This window comes from Carlito syrichta, unplaced genomic scaffold (genome assembly GCF_000164805.1).
Source record: "Carlito syrichta isolate Samal-C Ts95f unplaced genomic scaffold, Tarsius_syrichta-2.0.1 Scaffold301567, whole genome shotgun sequence".
Classification (NCBI taxonomy): domain Eukaryota; kingdom Metazoa; phylum Chordata; class Mammalia; order Primates; family Tarsiidae; genus Carlito; species Carlito syrichta.
The window spans coordinates 475355-491232 of NW_007245663.1; the positions used below are offsets into that span (position 1 = coordinate 475355).

General features: G+C 39.1%; 1 protein-coding gene across 15 annotated transcripts in view; it reads right to left on the bottom strand.

The window, feature by feature from the left end:
* Positions 1-15878, bottom strand: part of TCF4 (transcription factor 4) — a 391888-nt gene that overhangs the window by 41328 nt on the left and 334682 nt on the right. For all 15 annotated transcript variants that reach the window (XR_504111.2, XM_008054872.2, XM_008054871.2 and 12 more), the window contains 2 exons: positions 12723-12856; positions 6899-7031 (listed from right to left, as the gene is read on the bottom strand). Coding sequence is in view for 14 of the 15 variants with exons in the window: in XM_008054872.2 (XP_008053063.1) it covers positions 6899-7031; positions 12723-12856 (267 nt within the window). In the remaining variant the exon portion in view is untranslated. The remainder of the gene's footprint in view (positions 1-6898; positions 7032-12722; positions 12857-15878) is intronic.

Here is a 15878-nt window from a genome sequence, read left to right on the forward strand (position 1 = left end):
CAAACAGCCACAGTACTTAAATAAAACCTACCAAGTTCCAGGGGAGGATGTTTTCCACTATTTTGTGAAATAAGAAAAGGAACGCTGCAATCAACTGATGAATCTAAGCAAAATTTCATTGCACGCTTATACAATTTAAACAATTTTCCAGCCCTTTCTGGAACGAGGAGAGCCTTCTTTCTGGCAAATGTGGCGTCATCATCCTCCAGACCCGAGAAGCGGAGTGGTGGCATCAGACCTCCCGTGGTCTGTAGTCTAGTTCTCTACTTCTCTCGATCCTGATTTCACTCTCTTGACCTCTGCTTAGCAGTTAAATTACACCTGTTATTTTCATATACTTGTATGTTGGGCATGTCAGTTAGAGAATCTTTAGACGTATGTTTTCTTTGGTTCACAAAACCCCCACACACATTCATTTGTGAATTACTAAAATACCGAAAGAAAACTAGTATATGATAACAAGAACACAATTACCTGGTTACAAATAAAAAACTTCTTTTGCATATCACAAACTTCTATGAAAAATTCATGAGTTTTAGTACTTAAGATTTTATGTCCTATATAAGCAAATTCTTTGAAATGAGGATCTAATGTCATGCGATTGGATTAGTAGAAGCAACTCAGATACAAAGAGTATTAAAAATATTTAACATGAGATAGAATACAACAACAAATTATATCAAGTGTGAAAGTGAGAAGAATTTCCGCATTAAGGAGTTCTTTAAAACCTAAAAACAACTCTAAAGATAAGATAATAAAGATGTGAAAACCCAAACAACACTAACATTTTCTTAGCATGCACTGTCATAGTTTTTGGAGGGCATTTATCTTTTTTTTCCCTAAAAGCAATGTTTCTTTGCATTATTATATACCTAAAAATTAGATGTAACAGTCAAAATAGTTTGTGGTATTTGCTTGATTTGAATACAGATTTTTCACAAAATCAAAGTTCAGAGTCACACTAGGGGAAAAAAAAATCGTATTATCTAACAAAGAACCTAAACCAAAAAAAGAATAAGATATTGTTTCAATTACAGATAAAACTTTCTACAGTGGTAGCTTTCAGAAGATTAATTCTTCCTCTGCACAACTTTAACATGAAGATTATAAATTAAAAAAAAAAAAAAAAAGTTTCATGAAACCAAACAGAAAGTATTGAGAACAAATAAAAATCTTTTAGGAACATTTAAAAACTATTATAAATCTCCCAAAACCACACTTTAGAAGAGGCAATGTGACCACCCTGACTTCTGCAGTGCGACACACCTTTCTCACTAAACTTGCTATCAGTGCCAGCTTTATCCAGGGAGATATTAAGATGCAGGAAGCAGAATTAAAATAGAATCAACTCCTTACCTCATCTTGTCGTGAAAATGCTTCAGAAAACTACAAAGGCTACTCATGGAAGCCACTGATAAGAACAGACTATTTTTTACCATGAAGCCACTTTACCTTGCAACAGCTGGAGAGCCAAGCCCAGGGCTTAAATTTCAAAGCAGTTTACTGGGGCCACTGCGCCCTTTTACTTGGAATGCCTTTTGTTCTTGTCCAGGAAACACTGCAGAAGATCCATTTTCAAGATTCCCTGAACATGTGAAGCTACACGGGTCCTTCCCTCAAAGATTTCTCTTTTAATTTGTGTGACTGATGTATCAAAGAGCACAATCAGAAAGTAAATATATTTTAATTCTCAAATGGCATTTTTGTGTGTGTCGTATCTAGCAAGACAAAACAAATCCACTTTTGGGGCTTTAATGTAACGGGACTCGATGACTACTTGAGACCCAAGTTTCTGTCAACGCCTATTATTAGAAATGATCAAAATGCCCAAGTGACAGAAATAAAGATGAAAACCACTGCCTTTGCGTGGTAAAGACTACATTGGTTTTTCAAGTTATTTCGTCTCTAATCAATTTCTCTTGCCCAAGAGAAAAAAGGGATCAGTCTCTAGGTAGAGTGGGAACATAAATCAGACCAGGTTAGTAAGAGGAATTATAACTTTGGAGGAGGATTCGACATTCCCTGCCACCCAAGTACTGCTCAGCGAGCTTGACCACAGGTGCTGTTGCTGGCCAGAAGATGAGGCAGAAAGAAGGATTTTGTATCTGGGACTACATGGTGGACCACCCTCTGTTTCAGTCTCAGCTTTGGGGAAATGTGAACTCCCAGAAGAACACACCCTAAGCAAAACACCGGGATGAGTGGTGCCTAGGGATCAACTAGGGAAAAGCAGAGTCTGGAAAACGTGTTAGCCCTCTGTTGCACACCCATCACCTACGGGCTGGAACATCGCGAAGGCATCAAAGGAACAAGAGTGCAAGTCACACTGGGTTTGCCTGAGAGAAGATGACTGCTTCAAGGTGGGTATTTCTGAACTGCATCGAGTGACCTTCATGTTATTAAACAGCATAACAACGCCATGAGCTTGTCTATAGAGATGGCAACAAAGGGAACGTTTCCAGGACTCCTACGATAACCATTTTCGAATAAAAACTCAAACATATGCTACAATGCACTAATTTTTAACAGGAGGGATTCCTAGGAATTCAGCGGGGAAGCTGGGCTTCCTGACCATGTGCAGGAAATGGAGGAGAAGGCTTAAATCAAACTAGTTTATTGTTCTCTGCTGGTGGTCTTTGTAACTAAGATGCCCTGACACCGCTGGATAAAATTCTATGACTCTCATGCTCTGTGTCTGTTCATTACCCAACTGTATTTGAAGGCTTAAGATTCTTGTAAAATACAAAGTGAATATTATGTGACTACTCTAATAATAAAATTACTGTGAAACCAAGTCCTCAAGGGGAAGAGGACAGAACGTTTCAACTAGCAAAGCCACACACTAAAATGCATCGTGTCATACAAACATGTCATTAGGAGTGAAAGTTGTAAGCCAGATTAATTCATGAACCAGATAGATATTCCAGGGTAATCTTAAGCATATGGTGTATTAAATCAATCTTGGGAGTCTGTTCCTTCAACACTGTTTGGTTTGAGGTTTAAAAACATGGGAAATACCATGTATTAGGACATAGGCCAGTTAAAGACTAATGAAACAATAACAGTTGTTATAACCATTATGTGAGTTATATGCCCCATTCCCTCAGAGGGGAAAGGAGGAAGTGTAGCCCCGAGCCATAAGGGGCCATGCCCTGGGAACGTATACAAATGGCGTCTCCCAACGGAGAGCTGTGGCACTCGCACCCTTGGGTGGTCTCAGTGGTTTGTGCTGTGGCAGGAGGTCTTCCCACCCCTCTCGGTCAGGAAGGGCTGCTGGATACCACTGCAGATGGGAAGGAGAGATGTGGACAGCAAAATGGAAGCGGCTACTAGCCTGTAGACATTCTTACTCTCTGCAGCTGGCATCTACTACCTCACTAAACCTCCTCCTTCGTACGCACGCTCAGATACCGAGGCACAGACCTGCACTGCTTTTGAGACACACCCAGCAGCACCACACCGAAGACTTTGAAGAAGGGAGCGGAAGGGAGCTGATGCAGCTTCTTTCCTTAACTGGGTGCTCCACCAGCTGAACTATGGTGAAGCCGTGCTGTGTCCCATATATTTTATCCAAATAATTCTGGGGTGCTTAAGAGACCCCTCCAGTTCAGAAACATCTAACGTGATCCTCAAAGTGTGCTGGGAAGGCCTAAGAAAACAAGTGGGTTCTATGCAGTGAGTAAAATATTTTACTCTACAATTCCCTTGACAATCCACGGCTCAGGGTGTCATGAAAGAAAATCCCTCATTAATATAACCGGAGTGAGCTTTATCCTTCTTAAGGTTTCTCAGAAAAATGATTTTGGACATTCCAGGGCCAAAGAAACCAATACAAGAAACAACGGTCATTCCCCCAAACCAAACAAATAACAAACCTTGGTGAGCATCTTGCATTTCTGAGATGGCAAGAAGGGAAACAAGAGGAACGGGAGTATGGTTACAGAGAAGTTATCTCCCGAGAGTTCTAGAGCTTCTATTTCACCCTGCAGGCATCGTGTTGCTCGAGCATCAGTTCGGGACAACTGCTGACCACCAGGAAGACACAATATAATACGACACTGTGAAATAGGGCCGCAGTCTTCCTCTGGACTGAAAAGGCAGCTTCCTAAGACATCAACGCCATGTATGAAAAGACTGCCCTGCCTCGCAACTTTTCACCAAGAAAACTTGAAAAATGTGATGTCCATGTGTTAGTGCTTGAATCCCATTCTTATGTCATTAGTATTGCTTACAGTCATTTTCTACAGAATCATGTGTGTAATCTCAAACATGTGTCAGGCGATGTGTTCCTTATTTACCAATTATTTAATTAGCTCTGTTTGTTCTTTGAGATACAGGCAACGTAATATTTCTTTATTTCCTGCATTTCAAAATGAGTGAGTGTATGCCAAATACTTTCAAAAGTCTACAGATGTGTCCCATTAATCCATATGGTTTGGTAGGGAAGTAACACTAACATCAGAAGAGAAAGCTTCTCTTCTTGTTATATAGACATGCGGCCATTCCTGATTTCGACCACACTCAGAAAACCAAATTGAAGCCTCAGAGAATTAAAGTGCAAAGGAATATGAGCCACTAGGATATGCAGCAAAACCAAAGTTTGCTACCATGCTTCAATATTCCCATGTATTTTCACTTAAGCAACTGGTGGGCATGGTATTTTAAAGGATAACATTCTAGATCATTCTTCTTTAAAGGAACCTTAAGGTAGTATCTGTATTCTTGCAAAATAATCAAGGTCTGCTCCTCCACACAACTGAATTACCATGTCTACTTACATCCTGAAAGATGATGAAGCCTTTTCTCATTCAGCTGGTGGATTCTGACAAGTACACTCATTATTGTGAAATAATTTATGTCATGCGTTTCCTAAAAAGCCCTTTTCTGGGTTCCAGAAATCCCATACTTTTCTGTTTTTAAATGATAGCTCCTTTATTGTCACCTAACCCCTTAAACAGGGCGCGGTGCTCTATAAGAAGTGAAATCTGTTGCTAGTGGGCAGCTGAGCCCTTGGGGTGCTGAAATCCCCCATTGTTCCACTCTGCCAGGACCAAATGAGTAGCTTCTCCTGCCCATCCACAAGCTAATAATGACATGACCAGCAATTCAAACAAATCTCACTCCTGAAAAGACATGTGGCTACACTGCCCACCGCTCATGGGGGCTGGCTGCCGTATCTCCTGACATCTTCTTTCCAAGCCATAGTCTCTCTCTCCCAAGAAGGCTTTTTTTGCAAATCAGTCCACATGGCCATTTTTCGAACCGTGCCTCAGTATGCTGTCCTCAACCCAAGGGTTTGCTCCACCTTCAGACCTTCCTAAAAAAGAAAATGACTCAAACCACAAGCAGACGGGAAATCTGCCATGTAAGAGGATGACCGACCGGTCATCCTCCTTCATAACCAGGCCTTATGACTGCAGAGAGGGGCTTTCCATTTGCCAAACCACACTGAGGCGAAATATGCTTTTCTCACTCTTTCGGTTCTGCACTGCTTGCTTTCTTCTTGTTTTTCAAGTCTGCCAAAACTGCACTGATAGCTAACAAAACTTCCCCGTGTGACCTCTGTTCGTAGCTCTCCAAGGTCAAACTGATGCAACACATTTGTAGAAGCTTCATTAGGAAACGTTACAAAAATGGAAACTCTTCTCTCAATTTGCTTCTCAGTGAGACATGACAGTGGAGGGGCTGTGAGATGGCTCATCTCAAGTGTGAAATACATTATTGACTAAGCAGGGAGGGCAATATTGAGGCAGGAATTATATTTGCAACATTTCGAAACATATCCTTTCTCCATCAAAAACGCTCCCACATAAGAGATTCACACTTCTTCCCAAAGTTCTATAGACTCTGAAGAGAAAGAAAACACTGCAAAGAGCTAAGAGGAATAAACAGTGGCATTATTGTGTCATGTGGTCTTCTCACGAAGGCATACACTGAGGCTTGTCTTCTCTGGGAGATGCTCAGGCCAAGCAAGGTGTGGCTATGAGCTAGAACCAGAGTAAGTGAAGACCAGTGAAGTCAGGTTTGAATAAGACTCTGGCACTCTAAGCTGTGCTGCTCGTGAATGTCAAGCTGTCAAGGTAGATTTCAGAATGGGGCAGCTGCCTTCCCGTCAAGCCGGACTCTTCCCTCCAGGGGCAGCTGGACAACCTGGCCAGCTCTTTCCTAAAGGGGAGAGTGCTGGTGGAGGAACCATCCGTCCTAAGGAGAGGACCACAACGGACATCATGAAAACTGAGAGGATGACGGCTCAGTTCATGGCAGCAGCATTCTTTTTGGGTCTTAACTTGCTAGTAAATTTTCTTGGTCCAAGAGCAGCATATGACATCTGGCCACTGATGCCCATGAATCTCCTCGCATAAGTAAGCAAATACTTCTTCCCTTCTCTGAGAACTCCACAGTGCCATCTTTTCCAGAAGGTTATGCTCATCTGGTTATTAACAGTCACCTGAGAACTTCACGTAAACTGGTCTTCGGAAGACAGCGACACATCATGGCTAAGAGCTTAGCACAACAACTAAGCTCTTAGCTGGGATATGGGAAGTGGTCAACACGAGTGTGAAGAGCTATTATGCTTCCACCTCACCAGTCCCCAGTGCTTGTCTAATGAAAAGTTTACCTTGCTTACATTCTGAGGGGCAAGGTAGTTTTGGTCTATTTAAATCCTTGCTCAATCTAATGACTTAAAATGGACAAAGTAACCACATTTCAGTTTCTTGCAACAAAAAAGCGGTGAAGCCGGCGGTTATCTCTGTTTGGTTCACTGATGTGTTCATTCAGTCATGTGACAAATATATAATGCCTGCTTGCTATCCGGTTATGGGGTGGGGAAGACGGTCTTCATGATCAAACGCTGACACTGACTGCTAGCATCAGAATTGGCATTTCTGAGACTCACCCATTATACTGTCTGTCCCGTTGGCAGGAGGCGTACAGGAAGAGGTGCTGTAATGGTTTGTACCACTACGATGGAAAGTGGACATCGGAGGAAGACTGGAATTGATGTCTGCTGAGGAGTGTGATGGATAGCTCTATAGCAAGAAGCAGAAAAAAAGAGGCCATATTCAATCATAAGGTATTTAAGTGAGTTAGTGTTCAAACACTTTTTTCAAAACTCTCCATCTTGCAAAGGAGACAGCTTTTAGAATTTCCAAACAGCCCAAGAATGCATTTTGTTTATATCTAATAGCTTCTACTTTTCAAACAATAGATATATAGTTGGGTTGGGTTTGCATTAAGCGTGGAGGAATATCCTGGCCACACAGGACATTTAGATCTCTAAATCTATAAATCACTGCTTAAAATCATCTCTGAGATTTCAGCAATTTAAAGACTATCAGTAATATTATTTTTTCCTATAGCCTATGGATCAAGTGAAAAAAACTCTGACACATAGGTATAAAACGACATTACGAACCACAGGGTTTTCATCACACTTCATTCTGACCTTCTGGACACTAAATGACAGAACAGCCAGTCTCAAATCTTCCTGCCAAATTGGATTATCTTTCTGAACGCTAGCATCAAGAAATGGTAAATGAGAAATTTAAAAAGCACTAATGACTAAATATCTCTCTAATGCATCAATACATAAAGCCTTACATCAGTGACGATGCTGAATTAAATTAGAACCAACATGAACTGAGAAGGTCTTATTTTGATTTGAGTCCTTTCTTGACATGCCCTCCCAATTAGCAGGCCACTAAAAACTGACTACGAAAGAACAACACCTTTACAGAATCGCTTGGTAAGAGACTTGGCTTTGAGTTCAATTATGTCAGTTGTCCAAAGAAGCTACATTTTGGGGGGGCGTATCACAGTGCCAGTAATGTGGCCAATTAGTCAGTATCCCCTAGTCTGCCTGGGAATGAACAGATCACTAAAAGGGAAAACAGTCATTTACAAAGATATATCAAGCGATCTTCAAGATAAAAAGTAGTCTCAAAAGTTGTTTTTATAGGCATCTGAATGTGTTGTAGATTATATAAAGAAAAGATATTTAAGCTAAAATATCCTTTTTCTTCACTGTAATACATTAATGGGCTATGGATCTTTATTATATCATTACTGGAGATGCTGTTCAGATTGTTTAATTTAAAATTAGAGATTGAAGATGATGCTGGTCACAGGTCCCTAAAGTCTAAGCATGTGCTCAAAGGAGTGAACCTGTAGTCTCTCAGGTTTTGTCCCAATGTTTTGGTGAGACCCATCTTGAATTCTGACTCTATTTTGAAAATTCCTTTACAACTTATGCCTCTTCCAAGATCTCTTCTCTTTGGGTTCTAATGCATGCAGATTTTGCAGTGAACCATTTAACACTTTATTATATGCCGTCTTTCATTTCTTGCTCTTTCAAATGTGTCTCCAACTATATTACAAACTCCTTGAGTCCCCTAAAAGAGCACACAGTTTCTGCATCCCACAACTTGTCAGCTGAGTATTGACTACATGACTATATGCTTAATGAACGACTGGTTATCAGTTAGAGTTTAATAAACAGCAAGTGGAAATATGACTTAACTTGAAAAGACAACTGAATAGCCTTGGAAATGAATCTCCATTTCAGAGCTAGGTCTCTCAATGACCCATGGATATCTTTGAAAATATTACCCATGAATGCCTAAAACAGTCCTACTTAAAAGACTTCAGTGAAAAAGTTTAGATGATAACCTCAAACCTTTCCAAGTTCCTGAGGATGCCTTTCAAACTTTTAAGTTTTGTGGCCCTCCTTCCCTGACCAAAAAATTCTTTAGGCCACCTGTTAAACTCATTTCAACTTGTCACGTAAAGAATATTCCAAGTAGTCCATGAACTCTTCTCCAAAGAATAACAGAACGGGCCCATTCCATAGTACAGCTAATCTACATGCCTGGATAAGTTATGAGACACCAAATCTAGAAGACTAAGGATAGAGCTATTTTTCTTCTGGAGTTAAACACTATAATAAAATGAAGACGAAGAAACAGAATGCAGAAAAATAAAATAAAGAGGTGGTTTGATTTCACTTCTGCCCAGTCTTTCTGAAGAAAAGATAAACTACAAATCAGTCCAAAGCATGCGCAAATCAAAAAAGAGGACAAGAATTAAAAAATATTTAAATAACTATAATAATCAGAAGATGAGACAGAATAAAGATAATCGCATCAGTGAGAATTTTTGGACCCTTTTAACTTTATGTAAAATGGGCAGTAATTCGGGATTTGACAAAGGGTTAATACTCAGTTCACAGAATAAAAAGAAAAATTAATCCCCATAGATTTTAATGGGGAAACCAATGCAATCCACATGAATCAGTTATTTTTAAAGACTCATAGAAAATTAGATGCTGAAAGAAATTAATGAGATTTATAACTAGATTATTTTACAATGAAAAGTATCTTGAAAACTACTGTCACTCAGAGACATAATAAATACTCTGAGAATATTAGTACTATGTGAATGCTGTCTCTTTTAGAGGATTTAGGGATCAACTCTAAGAGGTCCTCTTAGTCTCTTATTCCAGCTGTCTGTCCTCCTCGCTACAAAGGAAAAGAAGAATGTGACAAAGTATTATGGCTTTACATGCCCATTGCTTGTTGATTTTTATTTATGATGCCACAGTAGTGTACTTAGAGTCTATTAACAGAGTAACTATTAGAAAATGTTTCCATTAGTGATATTTGTTGTTGACCTCTGGGTTGACAATTTAAGGATTAGAAAAATATAATAATTGGTAGCCCAAGAGTAAGAATAAATTCACGCTTTGGGTAGAGGCAAGGCTTCACGACCTTGGCTTTATTGTTCTTTTGTGCCCAATAATTCTTTGCTATGGCGGCTTTCCTGTGCATGGCAGTATGTTTACCCAGTCTATATATCCTAGCTGCCAGTAGTATCTAACCCCTAGTTGTAACAACAAAAATGTCTTCAGACATTGCCAAGTGTTTCCCAAAGGGTAAAGCTACCCTCGGTTGAGAATTACTGGAGTAAGTAAGGGTTTACGATACAAAAAAAAAAAAAAAAAGACAACAGAACTTCCTTTATACTAAGATTCTAGACTCCTAGAACGGATTTCACTCCATAGTGCAAAGACCACGCCTAGATCATGCCAAACAGCGAGGACTCTCCCATTTTCAAAAAGAACTCTTGCCAAGTCATTCCAAACATAAACCTACAACAACCCATTCCAAAGCTTAACCGCAAACTCCATTCATCTGAGCGATTCTGTGTATCTGTAACATAGTGGTGATTAGCTGAGGGATTCTGTTGCACAGGCTGAAACTGTAGGGGGGATTTAAAGACAAAATTGGTGACTTGACAGTTGCTACTGAAACACGTGGATCTTAAGCTGCATAATTACACATTCTATTATAACATGGCATCAAGTGATGAAGGCATTGATGTTTCTAAAATGTTTTACCTTTAGAGATAATGCCAACGTGGCCAAGTTATACCCAAACTAATCCAGGGAATGCTCTCTTCTTTTTCTTAAATGATCCCTTTGTTCAGTATGGGAATAGTCAAATGCTACAGACTAAATTTTAAGAAACCACCATTATTTTCAAGAGAAAGGACACTGACTGCACATTCAAATTATTCTCAGCGTCAGATTCTTCAAAGTCGCTTCAGTGCAAGATTTTCAGATGGTTAAATACTAAAATGACAATGATAACTTGATATAATAATCCAATCATTTCACTATCAGGGGAAAATTCATCAGTATACATTACCAGAGCGATTATTCATGTCCCCTTTGAAACAAAAATCCTACTCTCTGAAAACTGCCAACTGATCATATGAAAAATGAAAATTCTGTGTTTTGTGATGGATAGATGCCACTATAAATACAGCTTCTGATATAGCCTATTGGGTTACTCCTTCATAATGATCTTTCTCCCTGGTTGGCAACAGAATTTTGGCTTTGCCGAACTTTTCAAAAAGGAATGTCACTGGTTTCCATTTTGAAATTATTGTGCATTGGAGCATGTTTTAAAGATGTGCCCCATGTAGTACATGGACTTGGATAAAATAAGATCACTTAACTCAAAATTCTAGAGTATAACAGGAAAAGAAAGACACAAATATAGGGGGGAAGAAAAATAAACATCAAATGGGCACTCTTAAAAGAACTGAAATTCCAACATGTTAGAGCACCAAAAACTAATTTATCAAAACCTTCTCTGCTCATAGGACATATGTAGTTTTGATCATGAGTTCTTAGAGAAGTGGAAAATGATGGGGGACAAATAAACATGTTAGTGAAAGAAATTCTAGTGTAGTAATAGTTAATAGTTCCAGAAGCTTTCACTCCAACTTCTCTAAGTGGGAGATGGGAGAAGGGGAAATTTGAAAGTAAGTCATCTGCTATTTACTGAAAATGTTCTGAAATTTGAGATAGTTTGTGATTTACACATTCAAACTTGGGAGATGATACAAAAAGGCCAACTCATTTTCACTCTCTGCCTCTCAGGAAAGTACAGGCTAATTAACTACATAGTGTCTCCAGCACTAGGACTAAACATGCATTTTCCAGGTTATCAAAAATCTTAACTTCTGGAATGTTTTTGGTCATCTGAGTAGAATATAAGATACCTTTGCTATCTGCAGTGGCTGATCAAAAGAGAGGAAACAACACAGACATTCAGAATTGCTTCCTTTATCAGAACAGAGAAAGAAACATCAATGTGAATATGAGAAAAAGAAAAGGGACAAATTACAAGATAAAGAGTGGTGATAAAAGAACCACCTAACATTACTGGCTTTGCCATATGCTTTTGCATTTATAGGATCTGAGGTTTACATACATTTTAAGCTATATTATTCATGTACCATCTTATCTACACCCTAAACCTAACTCATGATCTAGGCCGTCTCTTTCATTTAATGGCAAACTTAAATCCGTCAATGGATTCTAGACAGGGGTAGTATTTGAGGTTAGAAAAGTCAGATGAGGGCAACCCTTTCGGGTTCCCTCCCACTGTGGGAACCTTTCTGTCCTCTCAATAAATCTTGTTTTAAAAAAAAAAAGAAAGCAAAGAAAAGTGAGATGAGTTGCTTCTGCTGGATAGAGAGACATGCTAGGATGGACAGAGTAGAAATGATCAGTAATGACAACTTTCTAGAGTCCAGCAGTTTTCACCTGGATTGAGGCAAAACAGACCAAGTGGCAGATTGGGGAAAGAGGAATTAAAGTACTGAAAATCAGGAATCTGATCTAGGTAGACACCCTGTGGTTACTATTACTTTATGGGAGTGTGCAGAAAACATAAACTCTTTCCTTCAGGGATGTCTCAACAACTCAAAGCTGACACAAGCCAGGCAAAGCGAAACGAAAATGCCCACATATGATGCATGCCACCTTCTATCACTCTGCCCTCACTGTAGAGCCTACAGAACTATAGGCAGCAAAAAAAAAAAAAAAAAAAAAAAAAAGGTGAGGAATCACCATAGCTGAAATTCTGCAACCCAAACACAGAGCATATTATGTATTCAAGGAAGCTGACACTGTGATAAAGAAAGCACAGAGCAAAACACAACAAACAAAAGAACAATGACAAAGACTGTTTACAAAGGTGATCTGGTTCTGTTATGTCTTTGATCACAGAAACAATACAACTGCAAGAAAAACGGGCGTGTACCATTTTGGCTTTTATTTTCAGAGTCCTTGTGCACACACACGGGAGGACAGAGGATGAGATTTAACAGATGAGCGGCATTACTCTCAGGACCAAGGAAGTCTGCCTTACCAAACGTTCATGTGGGTGCAGGCTGCAGTAGCTGCTAGACTGTGGAATATGAGAAGAATTGCCCAACATTCCTCCGTAGCCAGGCTGACTCATCCCACTGGAGGAGCTCCAAGGGTCACTGCTGTGATGGCCATCTGTAAAGAACAAAGAAAACCGTGACTCTCCTGAAGCGTTCAGCCTCGTCTTCCAGAGCAGGGTCTTCTCTCACATACGCGGAAATGACTGCCTGCTGTGTATTCAACTTTGTGCTGGTTAGCTGACTACATCAGAAGCCAGTCGTCATTATTTCTTTCCAAGTGGCTCTCCACTGTCAAACAAATATAAACATTTAACCAAGTTAAAGCGTTCTTCGTGAAACTTCAACTGCAAAAGAACAACAGAGTATGTTTCTACATGGAATTATGTCAAGTCAGTAAGGTAATTAACTGCTAAAGGAAACTTTTCTTAGAAGTCTTCTGACTCTCTTTTTTCTATGAAAACCAACTAAAACGTTAAATTGTTCTTAAAATCTGGAGTGAAAATAAGGTACTTGAGACATTACAGAGTTGACAAGTTTTAAAAGCATATAAAGAAATTAGGTAATTAAAAAGAATATCTCAAATTGAAAAGATTGGATTTCATTTTTGGTAACACATAGCGTAGAATTAAAGTTGGAATTACAATGATATTACGATGTGTAGTGGAGTCTCAAATGTATAGTTCTGAAGTTATTTTTTTTTAGGTATTTAGATATATAGCTATCTTAAACCTTCAACCCTCAGTAGCAATTCAAAGAGTACACACATATTATAAGGTGGATATTATGTTACAGACAATTTTAAGAGCCTCTGAGTTTTATAAAACTATGAGTAAAAAACAGGTTTAAAATGATACAGAAGTTATATAAAGTATATTTTAAATATGAAGTTGACCTTTTGTTAACACCACATTAAAAATATCTCTACAGGTTTTTTTCATTCCCTAGGCCTCCCGGCCTAGAGGTTATGATTAGAGGTTATGATTACATTGCTATTGTTTGGTTTTGGTTTCTCAAGACTAGGGGAAAAGATGACCTATATTATCTCTGAATTCATTCATTTTTTTTCTTCCTTCAATAGCTAAAAAAAAATTATTGAGGGCTGGATATACACCAGGCCATCAGCTGGGTGTATAATATATAGCAGACATTGCTTCCTTGAAAATAAGATTATTTTTACCATAATATTTTATTTAATAAAAGACTTCTGAAAACTTAGGCAATAGGAAAGTTAAATCTGACACTGTATTTCTGTTTTCTTTTTTTAAAGCTGGATTTATTGAGAGGACAGAAAAGCTCCCAGAGCAGGAGGGGACTAGAGGGGGTTGCTGCCTGACACTGTATTTCAGGAAGGTTTTTGTTTTGTTTTGTTTTTCACTGAGTTTTTAGATCCAGAAGTTAGAATTTCAGAACTGGACTCATTTCAGAACAGGGAGGAATACTCTGTAGGATTCTTTCTTTACGAACCGTGCAAGCAAAATTATGTCTGTGATTTTGACAATTTTCGAGTTTTAACTAGGAGATGAAAATTACAGTTAAAAATAAGAGGCCACAATAGTGAGTTTAAAATATGCCCTAGACAGTCTTTGAAAACTTGTCACCTTAACTGCACATTCTAATCCTGAATCCCCAGGGCATCATGTACCCCTCTGTGAGGCAACTGATGGGGACACCAAGACCATGCTGTAACTGACTCTGTGGTTATAACACGAAGACAGGATTTTTAAAAAACTTATTACTCATGTACCTTAGCTTTAGCTCTCGGATGACAGAGGTCTGCATGTCAACTTAAATTCAGATATGAAGTTCAAGACTACTGACACTTTAAGTAGAAGGTACATATAACAAATAAATAGAGAATATATGTATCACTGAACAAGAGTGTCCTGAGACATTCTGACAATGTGATACACTGGGTGGCAATGTATTCAGGATTAACACAGGATACCATACTCAATGCAGACTTATAAAAATACATATTTTACATAAATTATGCTTTTCACAGTAAATTAATATTTATCACATCCCATGATCTTGGAATAATGTTGTTTTCAAAGAATTAGACGTGTGCAAATTAATTGTGCTCATCATAAATGTCAACTCAATTTTTTTTTAACTTTTTAGGTATTCGTATGCAGAAAAACAAATTTGTTCCCTATATTCCGTGGCGTACCAGGGCAAGAAGCCTACTGTTTTAAGCTACCTGGCCTTTCCTGCAAGGCACAAAATTCAAGAAAATCACTTTTCTTGATAGAAGAAGAAATTGATAGAAGAAGAAGAAATAGAAGAAATTTATCCTTCTGTCAAGTGTCTCTTTTTTGAGTGACGAATCCCTGAGCTGACAACCTCTTAAGCACCTATAGGACAGTTTCTTCCACTGCTCACAAAAGAGGAACGCTGATGCCAAGGTAGTTAGCTGAAGATGTGAGGTAGCTGAAGATGATAAGCCTTTTGTCATGGCACAGAATGCCCCTATAACATAGCCTGCTCTGTCCCTTTGAGAGTTACACCTCAGATGAGTCACAGAGATAAAGGATGCCTGTGCACGTGTGCTCTATTATGTGGGGAATACATTCTTTCTATTCTTGAGGGATTCATTTGAATCAATTTTATAGATTGTCCATGGAATTTCACATGTGAACTAACAACCTCAAAGAGCTAGCACGCTGAAGGAAAGAAGAAAACTCCCTTGATCACGATGATTTTTAGCGTGTCCACTGTAATCTAAGTGAGACACCAGCATGCTCCCCTGAGACTTTGTGCCCCAGCTGTGTTCCCCTTCCTGTGACATGGCCCTTCCTCGAGTGGAATCCGGGGGAAAATCCCAGGGTGTGTTGCCAAGGCACATACGTAAATGAGGTTTTCATGTCCGGGCAAAAAGAGTTAAAAGCTTTGCACACAAGGGTTCTTGGTAAATTCCACATCTGAACTCAAGGTATTAACTTGGCAATGCTATCATCACCCTTGAAAATAAGTGCCATGGGCATGTCAGCCTTTGGGGAGTCCTCCGAATGGTTCACTCTTGGAATAGCTGCTGTCACTTGCAACATCTTGGTCTTTTTCAAACTGCAGGAGGAGGTTATCTTCCCAGTGGCAATCTCTGGAGGACACACGCCCATCTGCATTTAATTAGGTTCACT